Below are 22,451 nucleotides of genomic sequence, written 5' to 3' on the forward strand. Positions count from 1 at the left end.
GATAAATTTATGTTTAATAAATGTACATTTTTAGTTAAATAGCATGTAATAATTAATAAAGATATTCGATTTAATATTAGATATGTTATCCTTACAGTAAAACTATAAAAAACAATGTAAATATTAATTCTGAGTGTTGCACTTAATTTTTCATAATTCATCTCTAATCACATGTGAATAGGAAAAGCACAAGTTAAAACAATCTTGACACCAAAATCTTATAATGTCAAAATAAAAAGTTTTAATTTAAAATAGTTTTTTAATAATTTATAACTTATTTGGATTAATATTCTTATCAGATATGTTAAAAAAATATTTTTATTTAATATATAAATAAATTCTTAATAGTTAAACCGGTCAAAAGGCTAATTAATACTTAATCCCAAGAGATAAAACTTTCTATGATAATATTTAAATGAGTTTTAACTCTAATAAAATATGTTTATTAGAACTTTACTATAGTTTTATAAAAATATTTAATTGGATTTTAATTATAATTAAAATACCAAATGTTATGTCCGTGTGTTCACATAAAGTATGATCCTGAGTTCTCCCTATCATATACTACTAGTGCAGTTATGCACAATATAACCTGTTCATGTTCTTTTCCCAGCAGCATACAGCGACACAACCCATTATTCAAAGATCTCAGCAATGTGAATCACCTGTGCCATTCTACAGGAAGAAAATGCCGGTTAGATTTTGTTCGAAAAAATATACAACACAAGGAGAAAAAAGACTAGGATTTTCTTCACTGGTGACCAAAGCAATGAGCATATGACAGACTATCGGCAAAATGGAGGAAGCTAAATAAACATATTCCCCAACTTTACAAAATGACTAGTAATGAAAAAAAAACTAATTCGACTAGAACACCAGTGACCAGACTAATTTTACCACAAAGGGGAAGCCAATGAACTATTGATTCCTTCCCGGCATAAATAAAATGAGTTCAACACAAACTAAACTGTCTATATGGACGAAAGATCTTCGTATATGGTCTTGATTCCTGGTCTCTCAGATACAGACCGTATGCATCTCAGAGCTATGCCAAGAACTTCCTTTGACCCTTTTTCTGAAGCTGGATTTATCAGTTCTGGAGCCAACGCAGCATCAAAGCAATCTGAACCACGACCTTCTGTTACCCTTAGCCGCACCCAGTCTGTTAAATCAACCCCACCACCATCACCAGAAACCACATCACCAGCACACTTCCCAGTCAAAAGCTCCATTAAAATCACTCCAAATGCATAAACATCTGACTTGAAAGAAGGCAATGGCTTTTTGGAAGCAGCCAACTCGGGTGCACGATAACCAAGAACCCCAGCATCAAGAATTTGTTCGATAGTGCCTGCTTGAGTCATGAGGCGGTGGAGGCAGTAATCAGCAACACGTGCATTGAGATCTGGACCATCTAAGAGTACATTAGTTGCTTTAAGGTTTCCATGTGGAACAGCACGGTCAAAATGGAGATAATTCAGGCCACGTGCAACATCAACTGCAATTTTGAGTCTCTGAGCCCAGGTTAGTGGGGGGCCTTTTCTTCCCGGACGATCTGTTATCCCAGTTTGCATTAGAAATAAACAAACAATCATAAAAAATCATGTAATTGTCAGAACATAGGAAGAGAAGCAATAAAACAAAAGCTGAGTTAATATATGAAAGCTGTGAGCTCCTAGTCTTAATGTGTACATGACATTTTCATTTTATTATGTCGATGGAAAACTTAACTTTCTTAAATTGAAAAAAATTGATGCCAATCTCTAGGGTTGAACTTTTAAATTAGTTTTTGCTTTTATTGAGTTACGACTTACGGTGCTAAATTGGAGACATAAAGACCAACTACTCTAGTGTAAATGAGTAAAGAATTGAAAATCAAATTTCCATTCAAAGATGGAAAAAGTATATCAGAGAAAACAACAATAGATGACCATGTTCCATCACCTTAACAATAATTCAGAGAGGCAAAGTACTGAAGTAGAGAGAAGAGAGGATTGGATGTACTTTATCATTTGCCTCTATGGAAGAGGCAAATGATTATTTTGAAATCACAGAATCATAAAGCTGATATGCACATGCAGTGCAAACAAAGAAACTTATGCAGTTGTTTTGGTGATTGTTTAATAGCTTACCAGTTTCGGCTCTTGCATGAGACACAAGGCTCGGTACACAATTCAAATGAGAAGAATTTCAAAACTTTGGTAAAATACCGCAGAGAAGGTCAAAAAATTGGTCCGAGAAAAGTGGCTTTCATAACATCTAGTTGTCCGCATAATTCTTTCTGGCTTGATCTTGCAGGAGTTGATCATCTAATATGAAAAAACAGCTTCACTAAATGCTTCCTAACATCATATCTATTATCTTTAAGGGATAGAGAGGATACTTTTAAAAATAAATCATGAATTCTTGATCAAGTAGGCTGAACAAAAAAAAAAAAGCAGATCTAAACATAATCACAGGCAAACTAGACTTTCATGCAAAGGATAAGTTGTCTACATGCTTAAGTACGAAAATCATCAGCATATGCTCGACAGCAAAAGTTGATGCGGGAATAATTAGCATTCTTTTACCTTATTTTTTGTTAAATAGCAAGTTACATGTTCAAGGGAAAAGAAGACAGTTACCATAAAGAAAACTTGAAAGACTTCCTGGTGATATATAATCTGAAAGAATGAGCTTCTCATGCTGTGTAGGCCCCCAATAATAACCTCTCAAGCCAACCACGTTAGGATGTCTAATATTAGAAAATTTCTTAGCCTCCTTCGCAAAATCCTTCCGCTGCTTTGCCACTCCTTCTCTCAACCACTTCACAGTCAAAAAGACCCCATTATCCAGTGTTGCCCTGTAAGAAGTCCCATGGCTGCTTCTTCCCAATACTTCTGCTGGGGCCCTTGATAGTTCTTCAGGTGAGAAAGAAATTGTATCATCAAGAAAATACAGCTCGCCACCCAGACGATCTGGTGATCTTACATCTAATCTAGACAGATCAGCAGTATATGAGTCTCCAGACTCTGGTGACCACGAGAAATGACTGTTCTTAGAGGGTGAGAATCCAGTTATTACTGCCATTTTTTCATCAGGACTAATTATTTCAGAAGACGATCCTTTATGTGATGTCATAAGGTCCTCCGCTGAAACTACCAGACCACCTCCGCCAACTCTTGCACCCATGCCAGATGGATTATGTTGGACCTGCCTGTGGATGTCTTTGCTTGTAACACTTTGCTGACGGGTTTTCCGAATGCGCATGTAATGAATTAAAACGGCAAGCAGGATAAAAAATATGACAGCAATAACACAAGCAATTATCACCAACACTTTGACAATTTTTTTAATTGGTTTCTTGTGGTGATGTCCAGCTTCAGTGGGAGTTGATCCAGGAGGAGGATTGGGAAATTGTAAATCAGAATTTCCAGGGAAGAAGGATGAAGATGGAAATTTTCTCAAATTTTCTGGGACAACTCCAGAGAGGTCATTGTATGATGCATTAAAATGTTCTAAACTATCAGGGAAGTTCTTTGGCAGAGGACCAGTGAAATGATTTTGGGAGATGTCTAAAGAGCTAAGGGAGCTGATGTCACCAATGGAGGTTGGTAGTGAACCTGAGAAATTATTTCCCGCCAGGTTGAGATCATGAAGTCCAGTCAATGAACCAAAACCGTCAGGAAAATAGCCACTAAGTTGATTAAGAGATAGGTCAAGAACATGAAGACTGGGTTCAGCAGAGGAAGAGACAGGAAACTCAACACTTCCAGAAAGTTTATTGTTCTCTAGATGCAGTTCTTGCAATGTAGGAAATGTCAATAAAGTAGGTATAAGACGACCATCTAATTGGTTATAACTGAGATCAAGGACCGTAAGTTTCGGGAAAGTTGTAATGACCTTTGGGAGAGAACTGCTTAAAGAATTATGTGAGAGATTGAGGTGATTTAAACGCAAAAACTGTGCAGTAACCGTAGGGATGGGCCCTGTCAAACGATTTCCGCTAAGGTCAAGATATTCAATGTTTCCCCATTTAAGTAGTTTGGTTAAATTTCCTTCAAACAGATTATTTGACAGATCAAGCACTGCACAATTTCCAGTCAACAATGGAAGATCACCAGACAGTTTATTTGAGGAGAGGTTAAGGGTGTGCAAAGTCGTTGCTGTAATCATGCTTATTGGTCCTGCAGTATTTAAATAGCCCAAAAATTAAAGTATGTAAACAAAAGCGTATTCCAGTATGCAAAGACTTGATGCGAATTCTAAAAAATGAAAAGATTATCTGACTTCAAAATGATTAACAGAATTTAAGACATATTAATTGAGAAATTTATGTATTAAACTTATGAGTACCTGAGAGGTTGTTGCCACTCAAATCCAATTCAGTCAACACTGATGAATCTCCTTTAAGGAGGTCGTTGGGAATGAACCCAGAAAATTTATTGTTGCTGAGCTTCAGGACCTGGAGTTCATAAACAAAATTAAATCCAGGCAATTCTCCAGATAAGTCATTGTGACTTAGATCCAAGACTCTTAAGTTTTCAAACACCTGCGGCTCACCCCCACTTAGAAGAGATCCTGTAAGCTGGTTACCACTAAGATTTAAGTACTCTATAGTATCTGAAAGACCAGGTAAAAACTTCTGCTTTTGAGAACTAGAACTCGAAAGCAAATTACCACTCAGATCAACATGCACTGCAGTAGTAAGAAGCAGGAATTCTGCATCAAGATTACCATCTAAAGAGTTGCCATGCAAGTCAAATACCTTAAGATTCACCATTGCATCAAATCCTTTTGGAATTTTCTTTTCAAAACCATTAAGAGACAAATTTAGATATACCAAATTTGTTAACTCTATCAACGATGACGGCAATTCCCCCGATAAGGAATTGCGACTGAAGTCCAAAGATTGGATTGAACTAAGCCCAGAAATTGAATCTGGGATTGAGCCAGAAAAATTATTGCCAGCTAGAGATAGGTTCTGCAAACTGCCCAAGTCACCAATCCCAGGTGGTATAGATGAAAAGAACAGATTATCTGATATGTCCAGATATACAAGACCTTTGAAATCACCTATGTTGTTGGGGATTTTCCCAGATATAGAATTGTTCGCCATTGAGAGCTTGACAAGCATTGTGAGGTTTGAGAACACACTTAAATCCACATTTGCAGATAATCCCAGGTTATCAAGGACAACCCCAGCAACCTTAACACCATTGCAAACAATCCCATTCCACGATGCAGGACATCCATTGAAGTCAATAGACTCCTCATTCCATGAATCAACTACATAACCTGTTGGGTCATGAGTAATTCCTTTCTTAAATTCTAATAGAGTCAAAATGTCCTGTGAAGGAAGCTGTCCCATTGCAGATACTAGAACACATGTCACCACTAAAAGTCTAAAAAACTCCATACTAACCCCCGGCTAACTAAATTTCAAGTTTGAGTAGAAAAAGATTCTTAAGCTCCCACTACCAGCACCAGTATCCAAACCTTACAAAAAACAATCCAGGGGCTGAAGCTATATTACCCGAGAAATGGCTTCAACCAATCTGGGTCACAAATCACAACCCACAAACCTGCTCAACATAGAAAAGCAACCACCCATGAAACATTTATTAAACTAGCCATTCAGATACACACACACTAAAGTATATCAAGGCAATTTACACACAAAGAGAGAGAGGGGAATGCACTTCACAGAGTATATAGAACACACGAACACAAACACAGTAAATAAACAAGTCTAGTAAAATCCAGATTCAAAACCCCTAAAGAAAATGACTAGAGCCTTCAAATGAAACAAAAGTGAAAATCAAGAAAATCCCGTACTGCAACAAAACTAATAATGTAAGACAAAACATAAGCCATAAACACTTAAAGCCACTATTCTAAAAGCTAAATCAAACAAACTGAGTTGGTTTCAAAGATCTAACAAAAGAAAGTACTTTATTTCCTTACCAAACACAGCTCAGCTTCAACAATGCATCTCCTCCAATGGGTCCCTTCTTTATCTTAAGAAGATTTGAAGCTCTATAAATGTAGTACAGATCTGTAAGCAACTCTGCAACCTCAAAAGAACATTCAGGTTGAGCGAGTGCAAGATAAATGAAGCAAAATAGAGCTTCTAATGTACATTTGCATTAATTGAGTGAAACAACAAACAATTGACCCAGAAAAGTTTGTGTAGCTAAAGATTTTATCTTTATACTTAAAACCCCAAATCCTTTTTACCCAAAAAGTTTAAGCTATTTTTTTTGGATTTTGTAATGTATTTTTACAAGAAATAGGAAAAGCCCATAAAAGAAATGGCTTTGTCTCTTTCAGCTCATCCCTATTTTCTCTCTCATTGTCCTATCACATCACTTGTAATAAATGTATTTCTTATGTTTTTTTCGAAATTCAAGTGCAGTCTTTTTTTGAAACTACTTTTATTAATCTGGATATATTTTACGTATTATTTTGTTGTCCTCTATTGTAGGCTAAAATACATTTTTGCCATTGAGATATGTCTTGTTGGACACAACAACCATCACGGTTTCAAAAAATACGGTTCGACCATGCAAATACGTAAAATTGAACAGTACCACCATAACCGAGCGGAAAGCAGCAAACCGGAGGCGAGTGTAGTACAACTGCTTTGAAAGAGAGTGAGTGGTTGGTGAACGATGAGTGGCACCACCTCACCTGTGCTTTTCTAAGTTTTATTATTCCCATTAATCGACTAATTTCTGAATATATTTTATATTATTTATTTATTTTAATTAATTACAACATAAATTTTTAAATTCGTAAATAAATTAAATTTTATTATATTCTGATGATAAATTTTTTTAATCACTTATTGATTTACTTATATTTAATATATTATCTTTATGTATAAATTTGAAATAGTTTAAATATTAATATATACGTATACCCCTTCACTAATCCTTATATATTTGAAAATATATAAATATTTAAATAAAATTAATATTTTTACCTTAAAAATTAATTTATCAAATTATCCACTAACTTATATATAAATTTTATAATTTATTTATCGACTATAATTAACATAATATTATCAAAAAATAATAAATAATCTTTTATATACCAAACTATCATTATATTTATATGCATAAAGAAATCAAAATTTGATGCCTAATATTTTTTTTCGCTTAAGTCAGGAAATTTATTAAGAGAAGAGTCTTTACTCTAACAAAAGAAACCGAGCCCCGGAAAAGAAACCGAAACTGGGAGCCTTTTCAGCTCCTTTTGCAGTTTGAACGAATTGTAGCATGGCTGCTTATTTAAAAAAAATGATTCTAATTATTTTTTGAATATATTTGGTTATCATTAATTATATGTTCCGAATGATCCCAACATATTTTTTAAAAAATATTTTAATAAATTAAATATTATTATTTATTTTCATATATTTCGACTACTACTTCACTGATCATATTACGACTAATTCCCGAATATGTTTGTTACTCCTTCTATCCCAAAATAAGTGTCATTTTGACTTTTTTCACGTAATTTAAGGTGCACAAAATATATACTTCGACATATTATTTTTAATTTTTTTCTGAATAAAAGTTTAACATTTATATTTTTATTCAGAAAAAAGAAAATATAAAAAATAATGTGTAAAAGTATGTTTTTTTACATCTAAAATTACGTGCAAAAAGTCAAAGTTACACTTATTTTGGGACATAAGGAATATCATTTATTTGTTCCGAATAATCACAACATATATTAATAATAACTATTTTAATAAATTAAATATTTTTTAAAGACTATATTAATAAATTAAATATTATTATTTATTTTCGTATATATAATTTAATGCTACAAATAAGGAAGTTATAATTATTTATAGGGGATGCTTATTAAGTTAAAATCAAATATAGATGGCAGGCAAGGGCCTACTGCCTCGCCGCTTTCCGAGAGCAAACAAGAACAACGCCCTCTAATTCTTACATTTGCAGGGAACCGCAAGTGCGCTCCACTCACCCCCAGTTTCTTGTTTTCCGCTCGGTTATGGCCAAAACATACATAACAACATACTTGCATGGCTGAACCGTATTTTTTGAAAACTTGATGGTGGGTGTGTCCACCGAGACATATCTCAATGGTAAAATTGTATTTTAGCCTCTATTGTATTCTCTTTTTTTTTTGTCATATCTATTGTATTCTTATTCTTACTGAATTTTCAGAAAATTGAAAATATATTGATGGTAATCTTTTTTATAAAAATTGTTGCTTTTAGAATATAATAATTTAAACTAGGTCACTGAATAATTAATTATCTTTTTTGATAAATTGTGTTACAATTAAAATCATGAATAAAAATGTTTATGTAAAATTTAGAAAAAAAGTATATATGAAAAAAATGAGAAAGAATTATCAAACCAGAAAGAACTTTTTTTCGTAAGCCAATTTAGAAAGAAGAGGGAAAAGAAAGCGGGAGATGAGTGAAATGCGTTTTACTGGGAAAAAATAAAAACTTTACATACCAAAAAGCGCGAGAATCATCTTTATTACAAGCAGTGGATGTGAAAACGGAGAGTCAAATGTAGTTAAGAGTTAAACTGAGGTACGTTGTGTTGGGACAAGTGAATGAGTGAAACCGCTGCTAAAAAAGAAGAGCTGACACCATGGGAGAGCGTGGCCAGTCTATATTACGTGGGCCCTTTTATGCCCTTTTTATTAGGGTTTGTTTGTATGCAATGCACACTACTCCATCAATTACTGTACTCTACAAGTGACAAGAGAAGATACTGTGCTTGGGAGTCCAATGTCCATTTCCTGCGTTACAAGTTACACCCGCGAGAGGAGTTATCTATAAATTAAAAATTATTTTTATTTTATATATTTGAATAAACTTTTATGCGTATAGTATAAAAATTGCTAGTATAATAAAATGAGTTTAAAAATTGTTTATAAATTCTCATATTTGACTTAAAAATTTATAATGACATAGTTCTTATTTGTTCGCCTTTGCCCAAATCTTTCTCGTCTTTTAGATCATCTAAATTATTATTATTTAAAAATTAAAAAAAACAATATTATAAAACTCTCACTAAATGTAAATGGGTTAATTATCAAACTAATCACTGAAATAGACAAATGGTATCAACTTCATCACTGATCTCCACGGGGTCTCAAGTCAGGGGCGGATGCACACTAGCTTGAATGGGTGCACAGGACCCCACTCAGCTTGGACTTGAACCCTTTTTTAAGTCCAAACTCAAAACTGATGTTAACATAGAAATAATTAAACAAACATGTTTTCCCAAAAAATAGTTTTTTCTAGTGTGTGTTTATGGCTCATACTAACAACTAATTTTTGTTTAGGTGGAAAATTTTAATTGCTGAAGATTGCATGCAGGGGGCATTATTATTAATGAGATTAATCCTATAAGAATCCACCACCTCATTAAAAATGATTGTTAGTGTGTGCCCGTTAAAAATAGAAAACAATTCACTATGAATAAAGTTTTAATGGAAATGTTCTATGCGTTACTGGTCACATATTTGTTAAGTATTACTATATATATATTATTTAAGGAACCCACTGAAATATATTCCCGGATCCGCCACTGTCTCAAGTTGCTCACTAAACTCGCTTAATGGTATCAAACCCATCACTGCTGTTAAAAAAAAGTAACGAAAGTTAGACGGAGTGACTGATTGGCGGTTGACGTGGCACATTAATAAAAAAGACGGAAGAAAAACAAATGAAAGAAAATAAAAAAAAGTAAAAAATAGAAATACCACATAATTTGAAGTTTATATGAAAATAAAGTATGCAAACTTTTTATTAAATTGATTTTAGGATATAATTATCTAAATAAACGTATCGAACTAAATTTTAATATATAATTAACTAAACAATTAAGATTAACTTTTATGTTTTTTATTAGATTATAATTATTTTTGAATAATATTGAAATGTTTTCTCTTTTAATAAATTTTATTTATGTGAATATTATTGTTGAAAAAAAAATATTTTCAAATTTTTTTATATCACCAACTTTTTTAAAATTTTAAGAAAAATCTAGAGATAGAATATAAAGAAATTCATTTCAATTTTTAACACTTCTATTTCTTTTGGAATTTCTCATACCAAACAAAAATATGAAAATAAATATATGTAAATTTAATATATGAAGCAACACACATTGTCCAAATCTTTAAAAACAACACATAATGTTTAAAAATATTTTTTTGCCAACAATAATATTCACATAAATAAAATTTATTAAAAGAGAAAACATTTCAATATTTCAATATTATTTTCTTTCATTTGTTTTTCTTCAGTTTTTTTTATTAATGTGCCATGTCAACCCGTCAATCTCTCACTCCGTCTAACCTCCGTTACTTTTTTTGAGAACCGTGAAGATCAGTGATGAAGTTGATATCATTTATCCACTCCAGTGATAAGTTTGATAATTAACCCAAATGTAAAATACATGGAGTTCTCTTACTCTTGCAAACTCTAACAATTTTAATATTTAAAGCCACTAGTCATGTCCAAAAGATCAATAATATATATTAATATTATAAAATATTTGAAATAGATGTATACTTCCTGAAGACAAATATATAAATATCGTGGATCTTGTTAACACTGATGCCATCAACTCAGTAATAAGAATTATCATGTAACTCATACAAATTAAATAATATTCATTTCGTCCTTTTCATTTTCATAATTCTTTACATTATTTGACACGCATTTTATGGTGCATATAAAATAGAGTTTTATTAATTATTTATATTTAAAAAATATTTATACATTAAATTTTTATTGAGAAAAAAAAAGGTTAAATATTTATAAAATCATATTTTATATGAGCTTTGAAATGTGTGTTAAGCACCATTATCCATGACTGACAAGAGGGGTGTTAATTTTTTATAAATGAAAAATAAAAAATATGAAACTGAAAGATAAACTGAAAGAGGGGTGAATCAATTGAAATAGAATATAAACCTTGCCCAAGGTGAAGTTGGTGGAGGCTTAATAACAGGTCTTGATACCGTGGGACCCTATCTTTGTGTATGTGCTCCTATGATAATCACTAATATAACGACACGTCTGATTGTAGGGTAGACATGCCCCACATACAGGCTACAGACATGATCATCCATGCATGTAACAACACTATCGAATAAATATGGCCAATTTATGAGTAACATGGAAAAAATGTATGATTATGATATGCCAACAATTTCTTATCAACACATTAATTCTTTTTAGACTAAATTGCACTGTTCATACCTGAAACTTTTTATTATTTCACTTTAGTGGCTCAAAATTAAAAGTGGCCAAATGCATGGCTGTAAATATTATTTTAAACAATAAAAGGGCTCCTCCCCACTCCCGTCTAAATTTTTTTAACGCCGTTTGATGTAAAAACTAATAGCACGCAAGTGTAAGGTTAATTGGGTCATGTATGTAAACAGACAGTCACAAAACACACCCATCTCCCTCCAATTCTCTCACATAATACAACTGCCTCCTCTTCGACTACACCTTTCACTATTCCTTCTACTCGACCTTCGACTTCAAAATGACATGGCATCGAAGGCTGAAAAAAATGCCGATGTTTACAAACCTCGAGAAAGCCCCAAATATACAGGTACATCCTTTTACTTGATCCATACAATTCTATATATACCGTGTTATTAGATTTGAGGGTTTTGTGAGTACGGTGTTATTGTTGATATGTATGTTCGATTATTAACTTTCTTTTTGATCGAAACATATTTTAGTTGTGGAACCCTATAATATTTCTATATTAGGTTTAGGATTTCTTTCTTCTTGTTTACTTGTTTATTATAATTGTGTATGCTCTGATTTTAGTTGTGTAGTGGATATTCTAATTTTGAGTTGTGAGATAATAATTAGATTACAATGAAATGCAGATGGTGAATATTTTACTATAAAAATGATTCACGGTGGAGAGATGCAGTATGACCCGAAGAAATATGTAAATGGCAAGGTTGATTACTTTGACAATTGTAATGGAGATGAAATGAGTTTACTAGAATTGATTTCAATGATGAAAGAACTAGAAGAATACGGAGGATTTCATACCTACTGGACCTTACAAAATTGAAAAGGACAAATGCAAAGGTTCATTGCACATACTGCAAAGCGGTTGGTCATCATCAGAGAAGTTGTGCTGCAAGGGTATGACTTTAATCACAAGTTAATTTTTCTCCTTCACATACTATCATAATTTGATGAAATATGTCATGTTGGTGATAGAAATCTGATGAGGCTACAAATGCTGCAGCAGAAGGGAGAGAAATCAATGTTGGAAAGTCTAAGGTGAAGTGTAAGAATTGCAATCAAGAAGGCCACAATTCAAGGACTTGTAAGGTGCAGAAAGCTCCAACAAACCGGTCTAGGTCAGAAACATATGAAAGAGAGTGCTTGGGAACAAAGTTGGTGGGGCAAAAAAGGCACCATAATCAAACTACTTTAAAGAACTAAACTATCAGTTTTAAGAACTAATTTTTATTTTTATTTTGTGAAGCTTCTGTTTGTGAGCTAGTACCTTTTTTGTTAGTGAAGTCATAAATTTACTGCATGTTTTGGTACTATTACTAGACATGGATAGTATGATCATCAAATGAATGGATCAAATTACCCTGCCGTTAATGCCGTCTACTTGGAATGGACGGAGCCCTTTCATTGCTTAAAAATATTATTTACAGCCATGCATTTGGCCACTTTTACTTTTGAGCCACTAAAATGAAATAATAAAAAGTTTCAGGTATGAACAGTGCAATTTAGTCTTCTTTTTATCTACTTGCACATTTTTGTTACTTCAGGCTTCTAAGCTTTTTAAGGTCTCCGAAACTTATAAGGGGTCGTTTGGTTTATGGGTAGTGGAATCAGGTATGGGGTTTGTCAATTCCAAACCCATATCTGGTGTTTGGTTGGTGAAAATATAATCTCAAACCCATACTTTAAACCCCCAAGGTATGAGTTTTTGATACCTAGGTGGGTATGAGATGGAGGTATGAGAATCCATTCATTTTTTATTTTTTTGTCTCTATTTAAGTAATCAAATATTAATGTTTTATACAAAATTAAATCAATGATGCAAAAATATATAACAATAATAATTTTATTAATTTTTCAATTAATATAAATTAATAACTAATTTTTTACAAAAATTGCATATATTGATTACAGCACTCAACCAAACACATGATATCAGATATGATACTTCAAACCCATACCAGCTTAACCCGATTCCTCATTCCAACCCGATACCACTCTTCGAACCAAACCACCCCTAAGAGAGAAGTACAACTCCTAGTGTACATGTGAAAACACATTTTGAGTACAGGTAGAATTCGTTAAATTCATGTATAATATAATTATATGTTTAAAAGTTTCCTAAAATTAAACAAGCAAATAAGTGGGTGTTCAATATGAGCTTATGGCTTATTTACAAAAGAAGTGGGCTTCAGCTTTTTCTAGAGTGTTTGGCTAGCAAATAGAAGCACTTAAAAGGTGCTTGAAAAGCCAGAAAAATAAGCTAGAAAACCTAAGTTTTTTTTATTTCAAGCTTTTTTGTAACTTATAAATCATAGGTATCCAAACACTTTTTAAAATTTATAAGCCTAAACCAATTTTTTATTATAATCCCCCTCTTTACTTTAAGTAATAAATCACTTTTTTTAAACACAGCCAAACTGCCTCTAAATATTTAGATATACACAGTTCCTCCAAAATTGACATGTAAAAGAATAGGGGTAACTAGAGATGTCAATTTGAAAGCAGATTCTGTGCAGATCAAAGATCATATTATTGAAATGACATGAAAAGACTAAGGGCACGGTTGGATGAGTTTAAAATAAATGATTTTTATATAAAATAAAATAAATGAAGTTGAAGTTAAAAGTTAGTTAAAATTTATAAATGATTAAAATGTTTGGAAAAAAAAGTAGAAGTCATGAAACAAAATTAGGAATCCTAATTTTTTATAAGTGCTTCTCGACTTTTTATACAAACCTACGAATAAGTGCTTACAACTTAAAATTCCAGAAGCGGAGCATTTAAACCCGCCCCAAACACCTATTAAATGGAAAGTAAAATCATCACTGAGCAAGATATTATAATTTTTTTTCCCTCGATAATGCAGCATAAAAAACTGATATATACTCCATTTTTTTTAATATATGATGTGTTTACATTTATCATATAATTTTAAGTATTTCGATCATAAAAAAAATTGTTCTTCTTTATATTTTTTTTATGAATATATTTTTAATTTCATTTTTTATTTTAAAAAACTATGAAATAATAATTTTAAATATAAAGTTAAATTACCTTAAAAATTATTAAATAATAATTATAAGTAAAATTTATTAGATATAAAATTATTAATATGATAATAAAACAAAATTTTGTGCCCCGGACATTTCCTTTCTTCAATTTTTCTTTATTCAAAGGTGCATCTCAGAAGTTACAAACGACCTTAAAGAAACAAAAGACAAACAAGCTTTAGCACACTCATTCTGACTCCACCCGGTGATTAATGGTCCTTTCAAATAATGTGGCCTGTATAAATGATATTGTTCTACCCCACATGAATGTGCTCCATATGGTGTTTCATCAGTTATGTAAGTAGAGCATCAAGAAAAATGGAGATAATTCTTTGTTTTCAAGAAAAAACTATGTAAATAATTAAGCAGGGAATCTGATCAGGAGACCTCAACTTCGTTCTAACAAGAAAAGCAGCAGTGCAGAACAGTGTTACACGAATTGCCGAATTTTAACAGAAAACTATACGATCATAGCGAGCATTCAATTGGCGATTCCAGGGCATTGAGTCGATACACAACCAAGAGAAAGTACAAACACTCAACCAATGAGTCTATAATAACAAATTGCCTTGATGCCATGCAGCTTATTCATTCAGCTACAACATAAACCAGCACACTATTTATTTTCAATTGACCAGAAGGGATAAGCAGTGGTAGAGCTCTAGTGACGGAAATGTAGGGTGGCATGAATTTGTGAGACTTGGGAAATGAAGGCAGAGGAGTAAGGAGATCACATTAACGAATAACATCACATCACAACTTAGTAACATGAAATATTACAAGAGATGACGAGTAATGGAAATCACAAGAAGTAACACATATGGACTTTTATATATAGATGAAGAATCCAATCTTTTATTTTCAGCGGGGATGGTTTCTCACTTCTTCGCTCCATTAGTTACATTAAACTTGAAATAGATGATGTCTCCATCCTGGACAACATACATCTTTCCTTCCTGTCTATACTTCCCTGCAGCCTGGAAAGCAGAGAATGAAGTTTGAAATATTCTCACGAACTAATACTTTCAATAAAAAAGACGTACCAAATCTAGTCACAGATAACTAGATAAGTACCGAAGTTCTATTATGCAGGATTTTTTTTATCAGATGTACATAATATACATGTAAATATGAGTCAAACATCTGATGGTAAAGTTAATTTATACTAAGAACCACAAGAAGTATGTGCCCGACCAGTAAAAAACAATCGGCTTCTTCTACTTAAAACCTGTTTTTTTATTTCCAATGTAAGGCGCTTCTTTTCAGATGAAGTAAGAATCAATAACAAAGTACCTTCACAGCAGCTTCACTACCGAGTTCTTTAAGATCCTCAAATTTCATTACCTGCCAAGAATTACCATTTTTGAGTCAGCAATGTGTTACTTAGTTATGATTTGATAGTACCTTTAGGGAACTCAGAAAGGAATACAGAATCAAACTAAAACCATTTATCAGTTCACCTCCGCACAAATAAATCCTCTCTCAAAATCAGTATGGATTGTTCCAGCAGCCTGGGGAGCCTTTGTTTGACGCCTAATTTGCCAGCACTTCACCTGGAAGGAAATTACACATTGTCATGTGACTCATATCAAGTCAATATAATGGCATTATTAAAGGCAAGAGAAGCTTGTCAATGTAAAATACGGCATGGTAAGATAAAGCCAAGGAATCTTCTCAATGAAAAATATGGTATGGGTAAGTCATAAATGTTGATAACTCTAAAATAAAATGGGGGACTTGGTCTTTTGTCGTAAACTGCAAAAAGTAAGTACATAAAAGGGTTAATTATCAAACTCATCACTGAAGTTTTTTGATAAAATCAAATCAAGGGTCATCGATCTCCTCGGGATCTCACTCGACTCACTAAAGTGAATTAGTGATATCAACGAGGTCACCACAGTTTAATTTATTCAAATTTTTGACAGAAAACGTACTATGACATGTGACGTGGTGCTGAATTAGATATTGAACAAATAAATACTAAAATAAAAGCACTTTGTCAGCGAAAATAAAATATTTGACAGTGATTACAGTTTGTATATGTGTTAAAAACCCTGATTATTATTCATGTATGGATTTTCTGTATTAATTATTTGTCCAATATCTAACTCAGCACCACGTCACACCGCCATGTTAACATCATGGTCCATCCGTTCCGTTTTCTGTCAAATATTTGAACAAATTTAACAGTGGTGACCTACTTGATATAACTAATTTATTTCAGTGAGTCGAGTGAGATCCTGTGGAGATCAGTAACCTACTTGATATCATCAAACGACTTCGGTTATGAATTTGATAATTAACCCATAAAACATCATACCAAAAATTCAAAAACAACAAACAATAACAATACTTATACAATATCAGAATAACAAGCTAAATATCATACTTCATCAGGACCCGCTGTAAAAAAGTATATGAGATTGATTGCCGAGAATCCAGTTTTGATGATCTTTGGGAGTGCACTGCATCCCAAATTTGTTTAGGTCAGCTTAACTGTTAATGATCACATCTACAATCATTACAATAGCAACAACTGCAGTCTCTTCATAGGAACCAGCATGCAAAACTAACCTTTGCAACTCATTCTCCTTGCAATATTTTGCAGCTTCATCCGGAGGCATATCAGCAAGATTTCTTTCTAGCACACAACTGAAAGGGATCATAATTTCACCCCCATGCTCCTGCACCCTAAACATATAAAAAAATTACTGACCAGAAATCAGTATTAAAAAATGTTGATATATAATCTCATCCAATGTGAAATTTTATTGAAGCTCTGAGAACATGGATTCTATTGTTTAAAAAATTTAAATAGAAAAGCCTGTATGTATATAAAAATTGAACGATTCTACTAGGTCACATACAATTACCCAGTTCAATCAGATAAACTAGAAAAGCTACTGAACCCATGATCTATAGTCAACTCTATAAGGACTTAGATTTTTTTTCCAATTAGCTTGAAGCCATTTGGACATCTCATTTTCAGGGTTTAATTCTTTATATAAGAAATTTTTGGCCTTGCAACATTCCTTATGATTTTTGAGAACACTAATTGTTCCGGTAAACTTAATCAATAAAACAAATTCAACAGACAAAAATCACGGAAAGCTATCAAACTCAACATTAATATCGAAAAACATAAACATACCAAGCATGAATCTTTGGAAGAAACTTGTTTTTCTTTCTTTGATAATCTCTCTCGCTCACATTTGCCTGCAAATAAACTAATCATTTATGTTCCTGTGATTGTAGACTTTGCCCAATGCACATTATAAATTAACTAGCAATCATGTGCCTACACAGATACGCCAGAGTAGATATATAACAATGAGCATGAATACTGTAAATTCCTATAACATAACTGCTACAAATATACACGGATAAATAACTATTCTTTGAATTCAAATAAACATGCCTAGTTATTGTTAAAGATAGACTATATTAATGTCTAAATTCAAATAGTGAAGACACACTATGAACAGACCTATATATATGTGTATCAGAAGAAGTTTATAAGCAACGCTGCCAACGTTGCTAAAGTAACTTTCACTTGGCGATGAAATACTCACCAAGTAAACCACAGGTTTGGCGGTCAGCAATTGAAAAGTATTCAATATCTCAATGTCAGCAGCTTTCCATTCTCCTAAACGAACATCCTTTTTCTCCTCGAGCCAGCTTTTGACCTGAATTTTTTTATTTTTTTTACATGCAGGTATTTGATGACTTAACTTCTTTTTTTGTTTGACTGCAAACAAGTTAAGCTACTAGCCCTTTGATTTTCAAATGAATGGTCTTAGTTAAACTACTGTTACGTCAAACCACAGCTAACAGTATTCTATACAAATGGTAGGTTAAAAAGCCAAAGCAATTTACATGTCAATGTAATTTAAGAATACCAACTTAGGCAGTTAGTTGTACTTGGTTACTAGAAGCAGAACATATGATAGTAAGTAATATGGTACATGATTAATAGTTTGAGTAAGCACACATATATTGATGAGATGGGAAAAAGCAGCCCAATGACTTGTCTGAAGATATATAGCTACAGCCCTCTTCTCTGAAAGAGTCAAGAACAAGGCTACAAAAATTAAACCTGTATGTGTAACCCGGAGAGCAATGGATGGGAATATATTTTTGTAAAAAGACTGAAGAACAAAGTAGAGGCCATGAGTTAGTAGAAAACTGGCAACATATCTTTAAGAAACTAACCAGATACAGACCTCCAAAATCGAAGACAGATACTATAGGAATATAACTATCCTCAATGAGTTCCACATGTTCAAAAAGTAAAATATGATTGCCATCAGAAAGGGAAGGAGAATAATCTGCTCAAGTAGTGATGGAGGTATTCATCTGATCAAGGAGTAAATTTACTATTACATAAACTGATATAAACTTCCGTACTAAATGTAATTCAGAAAACTCAGTGCAGGGGGTTTCATTACACCTAATTCAGAAAACCTGTTAACTGAAATATATGCTATGTATATGTAAGGTAAGCATTTGAAAGAACAGCTAAGTCTTTTAGACCAGAAATTAAGATATCAAAGATGCCTCGCCAAATAAAATGTCAATCTTACAAACCTTAAGTGACAACTCATGCTCTATTTTTAATTTCTTGTCATTGCTCCTCTTCATGCTTTTCTCCAAATCCTCTAATCTTCTTGCCATGAACTCGAGATCCTTAAGTCACAAAAATTGAAACTTTTAGTATTAAGTTATACATATGAAGCAAATATGATATTCCTAAGAATCTGAAATTGATCGTTTATCTGTTTCAGTTGAATCAACTGCAGTCATCTACTAAACTTCCCTTCAAATGTTAGTAATTATGAGGGATTTTCCACTAAAACACATACATGGTAACAATATCATTAGATACATCAAGAACAAGTGTGTTAATATAACAAAAATTGTCCAATAGGCGATCCGATTCTCAAACTTCTCATCCCTAAATTAGTAAATTGTTTTATTATATAAAAGAACCCTTAAAGGCTGGAACAAATCTACCAGAAATCTCAAAAGGGAAGTAGATTTCCATCGTATGGCCAATTAAATGCCTGATAAAACAATGATTGTCTAATTCAATATTTCCATTTAGTAATTCAGGTCAGTGGAACCACGTTAAGTAAAAGTCAGTTTGAACTTAATCAAATACTTGAGTAATCGTGCTTAAATACTTAAATAGTCTTGATGCATCAAATACTTAAATAGTCTCCTACTTGAGTAATCGTGCAACTTTGAAATAAACAAACATGATCTAAATTGATATTCTGAAGAATTTAATAGATTGCTTTTAGGGAATTTCAGGGCATTGTTTTACTGGAATTCAAGGAATTTTGCTAACAAGTAGCTGAAATTAACAAATTACTTGTAAATACACACATTACCTTGAGCCGTAGTTCTTGACTAATGGTCTCTAGATCCCTCACAGGATCAACAGTGTCATCAACATGTGTAATTTCAGGATCATCAAAAGCACCTATAACAGAAGAAAAATGATAGAAAAGCACCCATGACAAAAGAAAATTGATTGAAAAGCACCAATTAGCAGGGCCTGACATTTGGAGAGTTTTCTAGCTAAGCACTTCTATTATCAGTATTTCTCTATCAAGTAGTGGAATCGATTTTCTCTTCTTCTCTTCCTTTTCATTTCTTTCAGTTTCTCGTGATATCCCCATAAAAGTTACCATTAACTTCAAGATTTCATATTACACATTTTCCCAAACATATTTTCTCTTATAGACTTATAGTTTATTGATAAACAAAAAACTGTGAATTGGATTTTCGTGGTCGACCCATTAGACATTGCTGGCATGGTAACAAGGGAAACATAAAGTAGATCTATACATAAGCAAACATCATCCGTAAATAGCATACCCAGCCTTCAGCCCATATTTAAATAGCATATCCCGACTCAAGGCTACTCGTGTGAGTGCAAAATTTCATAATTAAAAAAAGGCAAACTAATATTGTTCATATTAAAGAAAAGTGAAAAGAAGGAGAAGAAGCAAAACAATATTGATTCAAGGAGCGGGTGTAGTTCGTACCTTTCCAGAAGTAATAACAAATAATAATATGATTAAAAAAACAGTTCCTAATTTACATTGGCCAGAATCAATGTATACCTGGAGACTTGTGTTCTAATTGATACTTTTTCATCTATTAGATACCAGCACCAGTACTTTTAGTGTTTATTCTGTTTGTCGTCGTCTAACTATAATCAAGTCTTGCTGCCCTTCTCTTCTAGGAAATATTTTGGAAACAAAATCTTTTTTCATATTGATTAATCCGAATCACAGGTTCTACTAGCAAGTACTCCATAGGAGCTTAATGTCAAAAGAACAATTATCGACCCTGAAGGCCAACAATTATAAAAGTGTGACATTAGATCCCTATTCTAAGTACTGTCCTAAACTGAGAATGCAGGAAAGAAGATATGAATCTTACGTAAGACATGGAAAATGCCATCAACCGCACGAATGTGAGACAGGAAATTGTTTCCAAGTCCTTGACCTTCATGAGCGCCTTTAACCAGCCCAGCAATATCATGGATTTCTAGAAAAGCTGCTACCTGAGCAAAAGGAAACTTGGCTACAGCTAAAAGGCCTAAGCTGGCTAATTACAGTCTAACCACACAATAAATTTGGTCTTGTAAACAATAGTAGTAAGAATACATTGGACTGACCTCACTGCTTGGTTTATACAACTGGCAAAGCCATTTAAACCTCTCATCAGGAATGTACACTCGGGCCTCATTGGGTTCGATGGTACAGAAGGGGTAGTTCTCTGCTGGTATAGACAATTTTGTGAGCGTGTTAAAAAGAGTAGATTTGCCAACATTTGGCATCCCTACCTGAAATCCATCCGATCGAGCACAACAATCAGACTTATGAATCGAAGAACAAGATCGAAACAAGAAGACGACACCGATATCAATTAAGCATATGACATCATACCCTATATATATAACATGAGAAAAATCAGATACAGATTTTTATTTCATTGCTTTAAGTAGACAACAAATTAAGTAATTAACTGGTTTTAACCTTCCTGCGATCGTACTTTGTACCATAATAAGTACACATTAAAGTACATATAGCTCTAGATAGATGGAGTCGGTGAAATAATCATTCCGATATCATAATAATATATAATAGTGCAAAGAACGAATTAATTACTAGAGCTAGCTTTTAAATGCATGCAGCACGTCGTACTCGTATATAATGTATATCATATCGGGAGAGATGGGGCTTACGATTCCAATCTTGAGGTGAGATGAAAAGCGACCGAGAATCGGCTTCTCGGCGGCTGCTTCCTTGGATTTATTTGCTGCTTTCGGTGGCATCTCGGAGGAGATCAGAGAGCAATACGAGAGCACGGGAGTAATGAAATGAAGCCTCACTTCACTGGGGTTTTTCTTCGTTGTTTGTTACAATTTCCCCAACCAAATTGTTGCTCACAAAATAATATAACGCTGCTAATTTTTACGAGCTCGTATTGCACTCAGATTTTAAAACATTTTTTTTATTTATGAAATTCGTGTATATTCGATTAAAATTTTAAATTATTTTCTAAAATCAAAATTGATTGACAGACTAATAACAATACATAAAAATTTCAATTGAATACACTTCAACATGTGATTATAAGGATATGATCGTGCTTAAGAGGGAGCTGATTCTTAAAATGGAATCACCAAGATTCTACGCACAACTTTAAATTTTGAATAAAATTTTAAGATTTAAATCTAAGTACATATCCATGTGTGTTCAAAAATAATTTTAAAAACACGTATGTGTAGCACGTTAATGGTCGTGGGAAGAAAGTAGCCTATATAATTATCAAAAATAAGTTTGTTTTTTATTTTGATAAATTCACTGGTTAAACATATCCAAAAATATATAATTGGATGATAAACTAATTAAATTAATAATAAATATTTAAACTAACAAATTTTAAATAATGATTTAACATTCATCAATCCAAATTTGATTCGATTTACTTTGATTTAGATATTTGTAAATTTTAAAATTGATATTCTTTATCTTCTCTGCATTCTTGACACATATTATAACATCGTTATAGATATGATTTCATAAAATATTTTAATGTTTTCTAAATAA

The 22,451-nt window shown here is 32.6% G+C and overlaps 2 protein-coding genes and 1 long non-coding RNA gene across 4 annotated transcripts; 1 reads left to right on the plus strand and 2 right to left on the minus strand.

The window, feature by feature from the left end:
• Positions 1 to 778: 778 nt before the first annotated feature.
• Positions 779 to 6,294, minus strand: LOC108209721 (LRR receptor-like serine/threonine-protein kinase GHR1). The gene is made up of 4 exons (XM_017380785.2): positions 5,947 to 6,294; positions 4,336 to 5,564; positions 2,625 to 4,166; positions 779 to 1,555 (listed from the first exon to the last, which is right to left on the minus strand). Exons 2-4 carry the CDS (start codon positions 5,396 to 5,398, stop codon positions 972 to 974), a joined length of 3,189 nt encoding a protein of 1,062 aa, XP_017236274.1. The 5' UTR covers positions 5,399 to 5,564; positions 5,947 to 6,294; the 3' UTR covers positions 779 to 971.
• Positions 6,295 to 11,382: 5,088 nt separating this feature from the next.
• Positions 11,383 to 12,781, plus strand: LOC108208443 (uncharacterized). Of its 2 annotated transcripts, none has more exons than XR_010288495.1 (3): positions 11,383 to 11,615; positions 11,902 to 12,169; positions 12,279 to 12,781. It is a non-coding gene; the product is annotated as an uncharacterized LOC108208443 (long non-coding RNA). The 2 variants fall into 2 exon arrangements; XR_001804308.2 differs by having other exon boundaries at positions 11,384 to 11,615; positions 12,248 to 12,781.
• Positions 12,782 to 15,038: 2,257 nt separating this feature from the next.
• LOC108208128 (obg-like ATPase 1) lies at positions 15,039 to 21,772 on the minus strand. Its single transcript, XM_017378618.2, has 12 exons — positions 21,584 to 21,772; positions 21,014 to 21,181; positions 20,776 to 20,899; positions 19,716 to 19,807; positions 18,910 to 19,008; positions 17,895 to 18,008; positions 17,474 to 17,538; positions 16,897 to 17,013; positions 16,712 to 16,787; positions 15,783 to 15,875; positions 15,616 to 15,666; positions 15,039 to 15,299 (listed from the first exon to the last, which is right to left on the minus strand). The coding sequence occupies exons 1-12, from the start codon at positions 21,671 to 21,673 to the stop codon at positions 15,201 to 15,203; spliced, it is 1,188 nt and encodes a 395-aa protein (XP_017234107.1). The 5' UTR covers positions 21,674 to 21,772; the 3' UTR covers positions 15,039 to 15,200.
• Positions 21,773 to 22,451: the final 679 nt, after the last annotated feature.

The sequence above is a fragment of the Daucus carota genome, chromosome 2, assembly GCF_001625215.2.
Source record: "Daucus carota subsp. sativus chromosome 2, DH1 v3.0, whole genome shotgun sequence".
In the NCBI taxonomy this organism is placed as follows: domain Eukaryota; kingdom Viridiplantae; phylum Streptophyta; class Magnoliopsida; order Apiales; family Apiaceae; genus Daucus; species Daucus carota.

Excerpts from the sequence above, each read along its gene's own strand:
- LOC108209721 (XM_017380785.2), bottom strand. The coding sequence starts at position 5,398 with ATGGAGTTTTTTAGACTTTTAGTGGTGACATGTGTTCTAGTATCTGCA. Across the intron at positions 4,167-4,335 it reads GAGTGGCAACAACCTCTCAG|GACCAATAAGCATGATTACA; the intron begins GTACTCATAAGT and ends TAAATACTGCAG. Across the intron at positions 1,556-2,624 it reads TCTTTCAAGTTTTCTTTATG|ATCGTCCGGGAAGAAAAGGC; the intron begins GTAACTGTCTTC and ends CTGGGATAACAG.
- LOC108208128 (XM_017378618.2), bottom strand. The coding sequence starts at position 21,673 with ATGCCACCGAAAGCAGCAAATAAATCCAAGGAAGCAGCCGCCGAGAAG. Across the intron at positions 21,182-21,583 it reads CTCACCTCAAGATTGGAATC|GTAGGGATGCCAAATGTTGG; the intron begins GTAAGCCCCATC and ends GATGGATTTCAG. Across the intron at positions 19,009-19,715 it reads GTCAAGAACTACGGCTCAAG|GATCTCGAGTTCATGGCAAG; the intron begins GTAATGTGTGTA and ends TTGTGACTTAAG.